Source organism: Rhinopithecus bieti, unplaced genomic scaffold (genome assembly GCF_001698545.2).
Source record: "Rhinopithecus bieti isolate Rb0 unplaced genomic scaffold, ASM169854v2 scaffold_5216, whole genome shotgun sequence".
NCBI classification, from domain to species: domain Eukaryota; kingdom Metazoa; phylum Chordata; class Mammalia; order Primates; family Cercopithecidae; genus Rhinopithecus; species Rhinopithecus bieti.
The window spans coordinates 3165922-3180777 of record NW_016805021.1 but is presented as its reverse complement, the minus strand read 5'-3'; the positions used below and the strand labels follow the sequence as shown (position 1 = coordinate 3180777).

At 41.6% G+C, this 14856-nt stretch overlaps 1 protein-coding gene and 1 long non-coding RNA gene across 2 annotated transcripts in view; both read left to right on the top strand.

Annotated features, from left to right (window-relative positions):
* Positions 1-1232: 1232 nt before the first annotated feature.
* Positions 1233-14856, top strand: part of SSBP2 (single stranded DNA binding protein 2) — a 338402-nt gene continuing 324778 nt past the window's right edge. Inside the window, exon 1 of the mRNA XM_017870897.1 lies at positions 1233-1505. Within this exon, the coding sequence (XP_017726386.1) occupies positions 1444-1505 (62 nt within the window). The 5' untranslated portion in view covers positions 1233-1443. The remainder of the gene's footprint in view (positions 1506-14856) is intronic.
* Positions 2480-8332, top strand: LOC108528920 (uncharacterized). The gene is made up of 3 exons (XR_001885337.1): positions 2480-3925; positions 4074-4090; positions 8243-8332. It is a non-coding gene; the product is annotated as an uncharacterized LOC108528920 (long non-coding RNA).

Sequence of the window (14856 nt, the reverse complement as noted above, 5' to 3'; positions counted from 1 at the left end):
CCACGCGAATCCTATTTCCCTCTCCTCTCATAGCTACTTGTCTATTCATCCTTTCCAGATGTCGCCCTGTCCCACCCCCATCTGTCCCCTTCTTCCCCGTGTGAAGCCCATCTTCTTTCTAACCCCATTTGCACCCTTCTGATTTTACAAACATTTCAAGATAAAGGATGCAGAGTTATACTAGGAACCAGGTTGTGTGTGTTTCTGAAACTTTTGCGCGTTTACTGAAATGGGATTAGGGATTTGGATACAGAAACATTCTCGGGCAGCCTTTCAGCCCTGGCACAGCTTTGTACACCTTGGGGCGCGCTGGGGCCTATTCTAACGGGCAAGGACAGGGAAGTCTTTCAAGACCCTTTCTGGCCTTTTCCACTCCAGGGATCAGGATGAATAGGCATCACCGACCCAAACTGTTAAACCAGGCCGGGTGGGGAAGCCTGGGGCCCTCTTCTGCGGCAGATCTGGCGGGGTGTCCAGGGCGCCGCGGGGCTCCGTGCAAGGAGGGGTTGGGGCAGGGGCCGCTGCGGCCGCAGGAGTCACCGGGCCTCTTCGGGAGGTCCGCTCACCTCTTACAGAGGAGGCAGACCCCAGGCCGGGTGCTCCCCTGAGGCGTAGGGTGCGGCCCCGGGCGCCGCCACCGCAGCGGCGCCGAGGGCCGGAGGTGCAGTCCTTCCCCAGGAGAGAAGGCGAGTCGCTACCGGCCGCTCAGTCAGAAGGTCGAGGGAATAGCGCGGGTGTCCCTCGCCAGCCGGCCCTCTGGGAACAAGGCGAGGGCGACAACCCAGGGGGTAGGGCTGAGGACGGCAGAAATCAATCGTGGGTACCGGCGCGGGGTCACGCATAGGAGAGAAGCGGGAGAGGGCTGATGGGGGCCCCAGGGCGCCTGGGGCCGTGGCTCTGTCTGTGGACTCGGCGGGCGCCCCAAAGTCTGGGGCGGCCACAGCTCCAGCTCCGCCGGCTCCGGCTGGAGACTCCAGGCCGCAGTTTCTCCTCCTCCCGGCGCCTTCTCTCCAGTGAGGAGCCGAGCGCGGGCGGCGCGGGGGGAGGGGTGGCGGCGGAGAGAACAGCCAGTTGTTTAAAATCCTTCTAGAGCAGTTTCTAATTCCCCCCTTGCGCCCGGGTTCGGAGGGGGGAGGGGGGAAGGAGAGCGGGTGGAGGGAGGAGAGCGGAGAGGGAAGGAGGGAGGGAGGGAGTCGGGGAGGGAAGGAAGGAGGGAGGAGACTGCCGCTGAGGCTGTAGCCGCCACCGCGCGCTTCGGCAGGCCGGAGGGAGGGGGAGACCTGTCAGTCTCGCGCGTTGCCTGGGCGAAGAGGGCGGAGCTTTGGCGTGGGGCGGCCAATAGTGGGGGTGGCTGCGTGGGTCGCCATGGGGACGGGGCTGTTCCCGGGGAGGCTGTGATGGGTTGACAGGTGCGTGACAGTGGGAGCTGCTCTCGGCACAAGCATGTACGGCAAAGGCAAGAGTAACAGCAGCGCCGTCCCGTCCGACAGCCAGGCCCGGGAGAAGTAAGTGTCTCCGCTTCTCACCCACCTCCGCCTTCACACGCGCGCACACTCACGCACGCACTCGCACACTCTGAGAGACACAGACACTCTCCGCCCGGGGAGCGCCGGGGGTGGGCTGGCAGGGGGAGGGGTACCGCGATGGGGCGTGTGGTGCGGGGAGCCGCGCTTTCCCTGGAGGTGCGGGCGCGGGGCGGGCGGCCGCAGGGGGCTGTCGGCGGGAGGGAGCGGGTGTGTTGAGGGGCGGCGGTGGTGCTGGTGGCGAGGATGGAAACTTGTTTGGGTGATTGAGGGAAATAACCCGCGGGTTCACCTTCCAAAGTAACTTTAGAGCTGGGGTCCGGGGCTCCGGGGACCCGGGAAGCCGCCGGGAGTGGCGGGAGGGGCAGCTGCGTGTAGGAAGGCGCGCGGTGGGAATGTGGGTGTTTGGCGGGCCGGCCAGGGTCGGGGCCGGGTTCGGGGAGGGCCGCGCGGTGAGCGCGGCGGCGGGGGCCTGGGCGCTGGGGCTCGGCCGCGAGCCGCCGGGGCGAGCGAGGGCCCGGCGGTGCCAGGGCCGCCGGCCGGGCGGAAAGCGGGCGTGGAGCGCCCGACGGGGCCCCCGCGGGGCGCGGAGACGCGCGCGGGGCGCGGAGGGCGTGGGCTGGGTGGGCGTCCGGGCTTTCCTGGGCAGCTACGGACGCTGCGCCCGCAGTCCCTCGCGCGGCGCGGAGCTGGAGCTGGGGCGGGGGCGGGTGGGCGCCGGAGACGCCGCAGAAGTTTGGGAGTCGGAGAGGGACCGAGTTCCCGGGGAGCTAAAGTGTGCTGACGAGAAGCCGGATCCGCTGGAGGAGGCTGGCGTTTCTGCCTCTCGCAGCGGACCCAACTCCGCTGCAGCGGCTGGCGAACTTTTGTGAGGCTGGCAGCCCCGAGCGGTGGGAGGGGCGGCCCCGGCAGGGCGGTGGTCGGGGGCGCGCGAAGGGGAGTTGTGGGAGCCGCCGGGGGCGTCCGAGGAGGGCAGCTGCGGCGGGGAGGGGCAGTGGTCCGAAAAGGGGTTTGTGGGAGGGGAGAAGCGTTCAGGTGGGAAGGAGCCGCTTGGTTACAGTTGTGGGGGGATACAGGTGTTAACTTCGGTGGGAGCCCAAGAGGCGGCTGGCGAGAACACAGCCCCTCCCGGCCCGGGATACCACTGTCACGGCACACTGCAAAGCAGAGCGGTTTGCTGCTATTCTTGTGCACTTGTAACGGTAATTTGGTTGTTACTAAAAATGAGAACGAATAGTGACTGTGACCACTGAGGAAGAACCCCCCTTCTTTTTATTTTTTTTAATTTTTAAAAACTGTGCAACAGATCAGTGATTCCCAGTAAGCACTTAAACTCTGAGAGTCAGGGTTATGCTTGTCATTGAACGCACCCGTCTTTCTGAGGGGGTTCAGACCAGAGAAAAAGTCTGAGAGCATCTCTGAAAGGTACTTTGGTTACCTTGCGCACGGAAATAGCTGCGTGAATAAAAACCGAATGCGCAGGCGACTGAGTTTCCCTCCTTGCTTTAGGCAGTCAGTCTCCCCCTGAAAGTTTCGTGTGCCCTAGGGATGGGAACATTTCCTAATCTTTGTATTGGCAGCAACACACTCAATTCCCATAGGATTTAGAGGTATCAGGCCTTGATATAGCAAAGCAAAACAAAACAAAAATTTAGAGAGGCTGGTTTGTTTTTTTCCCAAGAGATATTTTCTGAGCTGCATTCAGGATTTTGTTGCTGTGACAAGGAATGTATAAAAGACATAGAGTTATAGCCTGGTTAAGAAACGGCAGTTAACTAGAATTGAAGTTTTGAAATGCTGTCTCATTTGTGTGCATTAATCATTTTGTTATAATGTGCCTGATAAAAACATCTGAAGGAGGATGTTTTAATGATTACAGAATATTTGAATTTCACATTAGTCAGAGTGAAGGAATGGAAATGTATTGAGGCATAATATTTTGGGGGTGACTGAATTTGAGAATCAAAGTAATTTTAGATTTTAGGTGAACTCCCAGGAAGGGGTGAACTTAAGCTGAATCCCACTCAGTATCCTGATGACTGTTTATTATTTTTTTTTGTTTTAGTTTTTTTAGTTTCTCAGATAATAACAAGGAAGTTGGAACTTGTATAACTGTGGTCCTTTCTAACTCTGATTCTGTGATTTCCCATCAGGAAAACAAGTAATTGCCACTTTGCTGTCAAATCTACCAAACTGAACACCAAGTAAGATCTACTCTTGTGAGCAGATGAGGGTTCTGCTAGATGGTGCTATTTGATTTAAATATGTTTCTTCCATTCATTTCAGTTGGCAGCAGGAATTCTTGACTGGTTTGCCTTGTGAACTAAATATAGGTGAAGAGGCCGCTTTTGGAGAATTGACAATGACTGTTCTGGGTTAATTGTCGTTGCATTAATTTCTAGGTGAATGTTGTTTGAATCTAAGACAAACATCGACGTAGGTTCTGTCTTATAGAATAAACTTAATTTCATTTTGGTGGGAGAGTTGATCTAATCTCTTGGTTTTTCTCTTTATGTTTACTTGGACTTTAATGGCACTATTCTGCAACAGTGTACTAACATCTGAAGGTAGGAATCTTGAAGTCATTAAAATGGATGTCACCAGATTTTTGTTCTTAATTTTTAAGGTAACAGATTTTAAAAGGTGAAGAATTCACCTTTAGTAAGCAAATTAGAACTGTTCTTATCTTGAAAATCACAGAAATAGTTTGTTTCTGTAACAAATATGCATTTTAACAAAAACATTCTGCAAAAGGAGTCATTATTATAAATAATGGCATGCTTAGGAAATAAGCACATTGGTTTTGTAATCTATCAAGCAATGTGTTTTCTAACATGAGTTCACAGTGAATAGTTGACAAGTGCTTACCTGTATTAGATCTTTGTTTTGTCTTTCATTAGGAAGTTACTATATGAAATACTTGAAGTGAATTCTTGGTTTGACATAATTCCTGTAATTTCAGTATACAGTTCTGAACATAAAAATGACCAGGGTAAGATGAGTTACTTACTCTGTCATTTTAAGAAAAGCAGATCAAGTCTTAATTATAGAGGGAGTGATTGAAAACCCTTGGAGGGAGGTGGGATGTAGAAATTGTAATTCTGCTCTTGTTAGGTCATTTCTTCCTTTAGCAGGCTTTATAACACTAATCGCAGTTGTAATTAAGTAACTGTGGTTGGCTGTTAAGGTCTTACTTTCCCTAAAATATAAGTTTCTTGAGGGTAGGAGATTATGTAATGCTGTTCCCTAAATCTGTAGCATCCTACCCTAGTTCAGGAAGACAATCTGGTACACTGAAAAATGTATCTTTCAGCTTCAACCACAGGTTCTAAAGTTAGAGAAATTTCTTATCTGAGGTATCTTGAAGATTAAGGTGCCTTCTAATATCAAAAGCATCAGTAATTGTTATTGAAGATGTTAGACTCAAAGGAATTTTTTCAATGACCTCCAAAATAAAGACTTGTAAGTTTGAGTTTCACATTCTTTAGCTTAGTTGTATTTCAGAAATACCCCTAAACAACAACACAACAAAAATAACTATTATATATTTGCCATCCTGTGTGCCAGTCACTATGTTCAGTGTTTTATGTATATTTTTTTTCTGATTCTCCCAACAAATCTACAAGACAGGTGCTTTTTTTTTTTTCTCCATTAAAGAAATATGAAAACTAAGGCCCTAAATGGTTAAAGAACTCACCAAGGGATACCATGCTAGAAAATAGGAAAGCTGGGTTTCTAACACAGATTTCTCTAACTTTAGAACCTGTGGTTGAAGCTGAAAGATACATTTTTCAGTGTACCAGATTGTCTTCCTGAACTAGGGTAGGATGCTACAGATTTAGGGAACAGCATTACATAATCAGATGTAACAGACTTTAAAGATTTGATCAAATATGCAATCTTAACCACTGGTGCACCCTGATGCTTTGCAGATATGTGTATGGTGTGGGAGAAGGCACAGAAATTTTAGGAGTGAAAGTTGGAAGCCTAACATAATGAGGAAAACTTGTTTCTTCAGATCCCTCCCCCCAGGAATTTGGTTTGATTACTTGTTTTAAAGTTAAACGTAATAGTTGTGAATAATTCCTATATGAAATGTTGCTAAACTTAAAGCCACACAGTATGCCACACTGCAGAAAGAGTAACTGGTACCTGCAAATGGATGAGTAGTGATATTAATTTTTTATTAAACTAATTTGATTCTTTATGTAATAGCACAGAAAGATGAATCTGCTAGAAAGCAAAGTTGGACATAGAAGATACACATAGTATGTGTCGACTTTTATTTAGTAAACTAGCCAGAAACTACAAGAATCAAACTATCTAATCTTGAACTCTGAAAAGTAACTTCGGCTTTTAAATTTTCAATCTTAGTTGAATATACCAAGAAGCAAATACCATATGCTTATTTCAAAGTAATTATAGTGTAATGAACATTTAAATGCCACGTCATATAAAAGAGTTTATAGGGATTAATATCTGCCAGCATCACCTTGTTCTCCCCTTCTACCATTAAAGTAATTAAAGCATTCTCCCATCATTCAGGTACCCCCTACAAAGAAAAATGACAAACCTTTCTTCCTTTCAGAAGGAATAAGGCGAGAAAAGTAATAGAGATCTTTTCAGAAACTTATTTGACAGCAACTGGCTCAATTCAGGATTTCCAAAACTAATGAAGGAGTATCTTATGGAAATGAAATTTTGTATAAAATATTAAATTGCCCCTCCCCTTTCAGTCTCTAGGATGTTCCCCAAAATACAAGTTGTTTAACTTGTATCCAAAATGTCATGTTAGCTTTTGATTGATCTTTCTCTGTTGTTTTAGAAGTATCAAAAAAAACCCTATTTTTAAGGAATGTATCTAAAGAAAGAATCTGTGTAAGATGTTCAGAGTTAAGTTTTAGTATTGTTTATCCAGAGATTAATTGTGATTCTTAGAAGTAGTAGTAATATTGTAATTTTTTTTCAGAGCTGTGAAAGAAAAAAGTTGAAAGTTTTTAGTTTCATCTTTCAAAGCCATTTTGCCACATAAAACTAATTTAGGATGCAGACAAAATCACTACACTTTAGTTGTTCTGCAGTAATAGACCAAATATGCCTTTCATCTTTAATCACTACTAGAATTATTTTGTTTTAAAATTAGAGCATACTCTGTGGGGCAGGGGCTGGAATACCCAGGTTGCAGTTTATTAATGTTTATTAATATTTCGCCTCAGTAGTTGAGAGTTAAAAGAAAAATTTGGGGGAAAAACAATTCAAATTTAGAATCTTCTTTCTTCCATAGAAATCGCAACCATTGCATTAATCCTGGGACATAGGATTAGGACAAAAGTACTGAGTTTGAAAGACATGGAATTACTGGGAATATGTAATTTAAAAATAGGAATTCAAAATTATTTTGGAACACATGAGGTTATTCTCTATTATTGTGTGTATGTTATTGCTTTGCCATTGGTGTGGGAATTACAGATTATATATTTGCATGCTAGTGACGTGAGCCTCTGTAAACGTATGCTAAAATATTAATATTATTAAGAACTTACTGTTTCTGAAAGGGTGGACTTAAAATAGTGTTGGAGCAATAGAATAAGATTCATTTGTTAATATCTGAAGCATTTGGAATATAAGTAATATTCTGATTTTAAATGTTATCAAACTTTGTGTGTATTTTACAAATGTAACATGTATTCATGCAAGGTTTTGTTAACATGAGTATATAACCTAGCATAACTTGGACTGTGAGAGTTACTTGACTATTAGATTAAAACCCTATACATACTACAAAAGGTGATCTGAAGGGTGGTCCACCAAGATTAATGTCTTGCCTGTTTTCAGTAGTTAGAGAAATAGCAGAGGCTCTTCTTTTACAAACTGTATTTTATTCCTTGTGTGAGAACATTAAAAAACACGTGGAAATACGGACTACCCAGGGAAGAATAGAGTTTTTCCAGATAACTTTAACATTTCTGATTCGTCATAATTGGTAAACGCTAATTTTTGTCATATAGGTTAATAGTTAGGAATTTTGAAAAGTGGAAGTATTAATGTTTTTCTAATAATTATAGGACCAGAAATTCATCTGAACTCAAATCAGCCTGGGCAGTCTCAATGCAGTGGAGTAATTAATATTTATTGTTTTGTTCATTTTTTAAAGACAAACTTCAGTCGGTGTCACTTCTTTAGAAATGACAAAACTACTCTCATCGTTTCCTTTAAGAATGTTAATTACATTTCATGTATGACCCTAAACAGCTTTCAGACAATAATGAGCCATTGTTAACGTTTTAAATCACAGTTCAGCTAGAGTGAGCATAAACGAATGACCTGGCAATCTCCTATTTTTGATCTTCTCTGTTAATTTTGCTTCATGGCTATAATGTCAAACAAGTAGTTCAGCACAGAAAAAAAATTGTAGAGGCTAAACTATAGCCCTTTGTTTTTTTTTCTAGTTTTAAATATTTTTGTAATTGTAGGTGTTAAAGAGTATGGTTGTAATTACAAATATAGCTTTCATTTTTAATTAGTTTTGAATCTACAGCATATTAAAATACTGATGAAATATTTGTAAAGGCAAGAATAATAGATGAAAATATATGTGGCTCTGTCCATGTAAGTTGGGAGAGGAATTGATGCCAGAAAAAGGCTCTTACCTGAAATTAATATGATTTATTTTAGTGATCTGATATTTGCCTGATTCTCCTTTTATTTATCTATTTTAGATGAGAAAAAAACCAAGAGCTGCTTTATTAATGGAAGAAATCTAAGTAAATATCTATTAAAAATGATCTCATTTTAAATAGAATTAAAGTGAGTATTTTCTGTAAAATAACAAAGTCCTAAATAGTATATAAAGAGTTTGTGGAGTTTTATCATAGAAAATTATTGCTTAATAGTAACATTAACAGCAGTGCTATCATTTGAGTATCTTGTTTGTTTGGCACTTGTCTGCATTATCTCGTTTAATCCCCTCAAATCCAGTAGGCTGTAGGTACTGTTTTCTCTTAATGTTGTAGAAGAAACAGAGGCTTGAATTTATTAGGCTTTTGGCTTCAGGTATCAAAACAGGAGACAGAAAACAGCTTAATTAATCAGGTTTAAAATAAATCTCACATAACAGGATGTCTAGAAGTGGTGGAGTGTAAGAGTTGATTCACTGAGTCAAGAATATCAGGGTTCAGGATCGGGTTCTCTGCCATCCTCTTGGTCTTCCTCTCAAGAATGTAGCAGGCTGCCTCAGGTTCCCAGCATCACTCCCTTACACACTCAAGTGTAAAGGCAGGAGGAAGGACAGGGTTTTTCTTTCTTTGTGTCTTATCAATCAGGGAGGAAAACTTTCCATTGAAGTTGCTTAGGAGACATCTTCTTATTCCTTATTAGAGAGAACTACAAAATTTCTTCCCCTAAACAAATTAGGCTAGATGTAATGGGATTACCATAATTGGCTCACGTGAACTACCTAAACAAAACTTGGGATCTTTAGCAAGGAAGATGTATTTTGAGGATATAAGGAGAATAAAAGGAATCCCTGCTTTCATGAGACTTTCAAGTTTGAAGGAGAAATATATAATAAGCAAATAAATGTACTAGGCAACTTCAAATAGTCATATATACTATAATAAAATAGTGTGATGTAGTGTAGAGAATGATTGGGAGGCTATGTTAGATTGGGTACTCAGGGGAAGGTTCTTGGAGAGGACATTTAAGCGGAGAACTGAGTAATTTTGAAAGAACCAGCCATAGAAAGACCAGGTTACAGGATATCAGGCATGTCTAAACTAGTGAGGAAACTTCTCAGCATCAAAATAATTGCTCAAGGATATGTTAAATGTGAGTGAAAATTGGGATGAAGAAGCTATACTTCCCTTGTTTTGTTTTGAAAATGGAGGAATTGGGTGTTGGATTCAGTTTATCTGATCTTCCTAGATAATAGGGTTGATGTCTTTTATCTTTCAAACCCTAAGGATAAACTTTTTCTAAAGGACAGTGGGGCTTTTATAATAATGATAATAGAAATAACTAAGATTTATTGAACACTTACAGCCTACTGGGTTAACAGAGGTTGGTACAATTGGCATTATTTTTCCTAAACCTTCTAGATTGGATTGGATACCCTCATAGCAGACTCTTTTATTTCTTTCTTACATTTATTATAAATAACGAATTATTTGTATTATTATTATTTTTTTGAGACAGAGTTTTGCTCTTTTGCCCAGGCTGGAGTGAAGTGGCACAATCCTGGCTCACTGCAACTTCCACCCACCCCTTGGGTTCAAGCGATTCTCCTACCTCAGCCTCCCTCGTAGCTGGGATTACAGGCATGCAACACCACACTTGGCTAATTTTTGTATTTTTAGTAGAGAGGGAGTTTCACCATATTGGCCAGGCTGGGCTCGAACTTCTGACCTGAGATGATCTGCCTGCTTCGGCCTGCCAAAGTGCTAGGATTACAGGCATGAGCCACCAAGCCTGGCCATTTGTGTGATGTTTAATGCCTCATCTTCCAGTTAGATTGGAAACTCCAGGAGGGCAAGGACCATGGTGTCTTCTTTACCATCATATTCCCACTGCTTAGCACAGTGGTTGCAAGGTTTTGTGATTATGTATTTGTGGAATAAATGAGTTAAGGATGTAATGAATTGGAAATGTGTCACAATAGTCTATCACCATATCTAGCTCATTTTCTCCCCAATACGCCTAGTATTTGGTGTAAAAATTAATGTATTTTCTAAAAAACATTTTTCTATAATATGGACATTTAGTATTCTTTCTGTGAATTTCAGGACTATGGAAGATTATATTATGATGAAATGTGTGTATATTTTAATGTGAATTTTGACAGATTTTTTTCATTTTCTTTGTGTTAAATTTAATATAAATGAAATTGTACTTTATAATTTTCAAAATATTTTAATGTATAGTACTTTGTTTTACTTAAGTCACACTATAATCGTATGAGCTAGGTGGTATTTCCATTGACTAGTAATATTTATAAATGGAGATTGACTTATGCAGCTAGGGTAATACAGATAATATGTGGCAGACCTGAGCCATATTTAGAGTTTTTTGGTTCCAAGGTCAGTATTTCTTTCATTATGCTACAGCTGCCTCTTTTATGATGAGAGATTCATATATATTTAAGAAGGTTTAAGTGTGGATTTGATTCAACAGAGAACCATAGATTAGATGATAGTTAAAAGTTTATGTCAGTACTTTCATTAAACAAAAAATATTGTTACAGTGTGTTAAACACCATCTGTAAAATTACTTACCTCCAGAAGTGCCACATCATGACTAAACGCTGATTTTTGTTTGAAATCCTTATGCTTTTGTTACTTAAGTGGATAGGTACGGGACTTAGGATAGTTTTGGGTTTTGAATTTGTTAAGACAGGCTAATTTTTATCAGTGAACTCTTCTTTATTCCTTTGCCATTTAGCTTCAATTTGGAGTACTGGATTAGGGGTAGGGAAAGGTAAGGTTTTTTTTGCTTTTATACCTCTCTCTAACAAGGGAGGAAAAGTCTTTCAGTATGAATTGTTGAGAGAATATTCTTTTTCTTTTTTAATGTGGTAAAATATATATAACCTAAAATTTACCATTTTAACCATTTTTAGGTGTACAGTTTGGTGGCATTAAGTGCATTCACATTATCGTACAGCCATCGCCATTCTCCATCTCTAGAACTTTTTCATGTTTCCGGACTGAAACTCTGCACCCATTAAACAATCACTCCCCACTCTCGCCTTCTCTGTGCCCTTGACAACTACCATTCTATTTTCTGTCTCCAAGAATTTGACTAGTCAAGTTATCTCATATAAGTGGGATCATACAGTATTTGTCTTTTTGTGGCTGGCTGCTTTTGATAGCTTAATCCCCATAGCAGCTTCGTAGATATAATCCCCATTTTACATATGGAGAAATTGAGTCTCAGAGGTTGTATATTTTGTCCAGGGCCACAGAGTAAATTGTATAGCCTGGATTCAAACTCAGGTTTCTGACTGCACTGCCCATTTTAACTATTTTGACTCAGTATGTTTCATCGCTTAACATGGGGGAGAAATTGTAATGGAAGTTGTGGAAGGTGGCCTGAAGGTGCTATGGGATTCCTGAAAAAAGGCATTGAATCTAGCCTAGGGCTGTGAGACTGTCAGGAAATACTTCTAAGAGGATGTTTATTGAGAGGCTAGCATTAGTCAACTTGGAAGATGGGGCAAGTAAAAGGTATTTTAGCCAGAGAGAGAAGCATGACAGCAACACGAAGGCATTTAAAGGTATGATGGGAGGGGAATGTACATATTCACCATTTTTAGTTGGGGTGGGAGGCAATAGAGGTTAAGAAGTTAAGGGAAGATTAGAAGCATTTTGTATCTGCTAGAAAGGGGGATAGAATTATAGGTACCAAAAGTGCCCCACAGATAGCTACAGATTCTTTGGCTGGTATCTGAGATTTAACCGCAAGGATGTAGGTGCTCACCAGAGAGGAAGATGCCAGTTAGGAACTCAGGTTATAATTTCAGATAGAGCTGTTTCTCATTCTGTAACTAGAGGCGGAGTAATCCGGCATAAGTTACTTTATTTATTTATTTATTTTTTTGAGGCGGAGTCTCGCTCTGTGGCCCAAGCTGGAGTGCAGTGGCCGGATCTCAGCTCACTGCAAGCTCCGTCTCCCAGGTTCACGCCATTCTCCTGCCTCAGCCTCCCGAGTAGCTGGGACTACAGGCGCCCGCCACCTCGCCCGGCTAGTTTTTTGTACTTTTAGTAGAGACGGGGTTTCACCGTGTTAGCCAGGATGATCTTGATCTCCTGACCTTGTGATCTGCCCGCCTCGGCCTCCCAAAGTGCTGGGATTACAGGCTTGAGCCACCGCGCCCGGCCATAAGTTACTTTAAACTTTGGAGTCAGGAATATGTGATATCTAGGAAAAAAGGATCCTATAATTATGAGTCTCTTTTGTTGTCTCTTCCAAGCAGCATATAGCCTGTTGGACTTTTTTTGTTTTGTTTTTGGACGAGGGCACCTGGGAAACTCCGTGTGATACAGGGAGCAGTAGTAGTGCAATCATACTGGTTCTGTTACCTAGTCATTTCTGTAATACTGGCTATTAGAAAAAATAGAAATAATTTCTTTGTTTTATTTTTTTCACATCATTATATGCTATTTGTCATTTATAATTGGATTAAAATTATTTGATGATTATACATTATCAGTATATTTAAGCGATAGCTATCCTGGGAAGCTATTAAGGTGTTTCAGTACATTTTTTTTTTTTTTTTTTTACCCTGGATTAAACTTAGTGACTGATACTGTTATTCCTTCACTTAGCAATATTGTAATGGAAAAACTTGAGTGATTTTCTTGCTATCAGATATATTACACATACATATACACACATATGTGTATGTGTGTATATCTTGATAGTAGTTTTCAGGTAGGTGTTCATCTTGGGAATGACTTAGTAATTAATTTTGAATTCAGATTTTACTGAGTCAGTTATGTAAGTAAGTGAGTTGGACTTATGAATTCAGTGCCAGAAAGATTAGGGTATAGGCAAGTTTTTACTGAATTATTAAAGGTTGTTGATGCTTTTCTATAAGATAGGAGTATAATCGACAAGAGTAATCATTGACAAGATAACATAGAAAGTACTGGCAAAAATGCTGCTGGCTGACAAAATGCTGTTGGGTTTGTATTAGGTCCCCAGCAGAATAGCAGAATGGCTCCCTTGAAGGGTTAATTGTATAGAATCATATAGAATTGTACAGAATAATAATTGTATAGAATAGCCTAAGAAAATAGAGCTTCTTAAAAGGCTGGATTTTGCCAAAATAGCATTTAAAATGTTTTTAAAACTTGTTAACTATTTTATACTGTAAATGTATATATATATTTTATGAGATGGGAATCATATTTATTCTGCTATCTCCCCACTCCGTTATTCATTAAAAAAATGTTAACCGTCTGTTATATGTCAGCCTCTGTTGAGCCTTCCTGAGTTAGATCTTAATAACCTGGCAATCTGCCCATCAGGAACTCCCCATTCAGAGGGGCCTCACTATCAGCCACCACCACACTGGGTAGCAAGCACTATAATGGGTATGCTGAAGGTGCTATGAGATTCCTGAAAAAAGGCATTGAATCTAGCCTAGGGCTGTGAGACTGTCAGGAAATATTTCTAAGAGGATGTTTATTGAGAGGCTAGCATTAGTCAGCTTGGAAGATGGGGCAAGTAAAGGGTATTCTAGCCAGAGAGAGAAGCATGTACAGCAACATGAAGGCATTCAAAGGTATGATATATTTGGTGAACTGCAATAAAGCTTGTAGGGATCAATCTGGCAGATTGAATACGAGCTATTTCAAGAACAGCCTTAAATGACAACTTGACCTGGGAGATAAACAAATTTTTGTTTTTGTGTTTGTTTTTTGGAGACGGCGTCTCACTCTGTCACCAGACTGGAGTGCAATAGTGCGATCTCGGTTCACCGAAACCTCCACCTCCCGGGTTCAAGCAATTGTCCTGCTTCAGCCTCCCAAGTAGCTCCCAAATATGTAGTCTCCCAAGTAGACTACAGGCATGCGCCACCATGCCCGGCTAATTTTTATATTTTTAGTAGAGACGGGGTTTCACCATGTTGGCCAGGCTGGTCTCGAACTCCAGACCTCAAGTCATCTACCTACCTCAGCCACCCAAATTGCTGGGATTACAGACGTGAACCACCGTGCCCACCCCGAGATAAGCAATTTTAAGCAGAAAAGTTACACTGTCTGAGGTACATTTTAGCAGAATTGTTTTGGAAATCATGTGGAGCGTGGAGTAAAAGGGGAGATTGATCCATTAGGAAACTATTGCTGTAACAATACAAATGCTTATAGTGTCATCATTTTTCTACACCAATACAGTGGACATTTCAGAATGTAGAATAGATCAGACCTAGTGGCCTAAGTGTGAAAATCGGGATTTTTAAAGACGGCTGCAATTGTTGGTAGAAGTTTTAGTCATAGACTTTGGGATACAGGAGGAGGACCAGGTAATTTTAAATGTGTAAGGAGGAAGATGCTGAGTTTAGTTTGAGATGCCATTAAGACCTAGCCATGGAGAACTTTGGGAGGAACTTGGATATGTAGCTTTTGAGTTCATGGAAGAAGTCTAGGCTGGAGATAAAGAATTGAGAAAGGGTAAGTATAAGGACTAAGGCTTTAATAGGGTAAGTAATTTAGCCAAAACACACATGTTAAAGCTGGAATCTGAACTCAAGGTTTAGTTTATTATTTCTCTCTTTAAAAAAAAAAAAACCTGATTGAAATCTAACATTCATACAGAAAAGTGCATATATCCT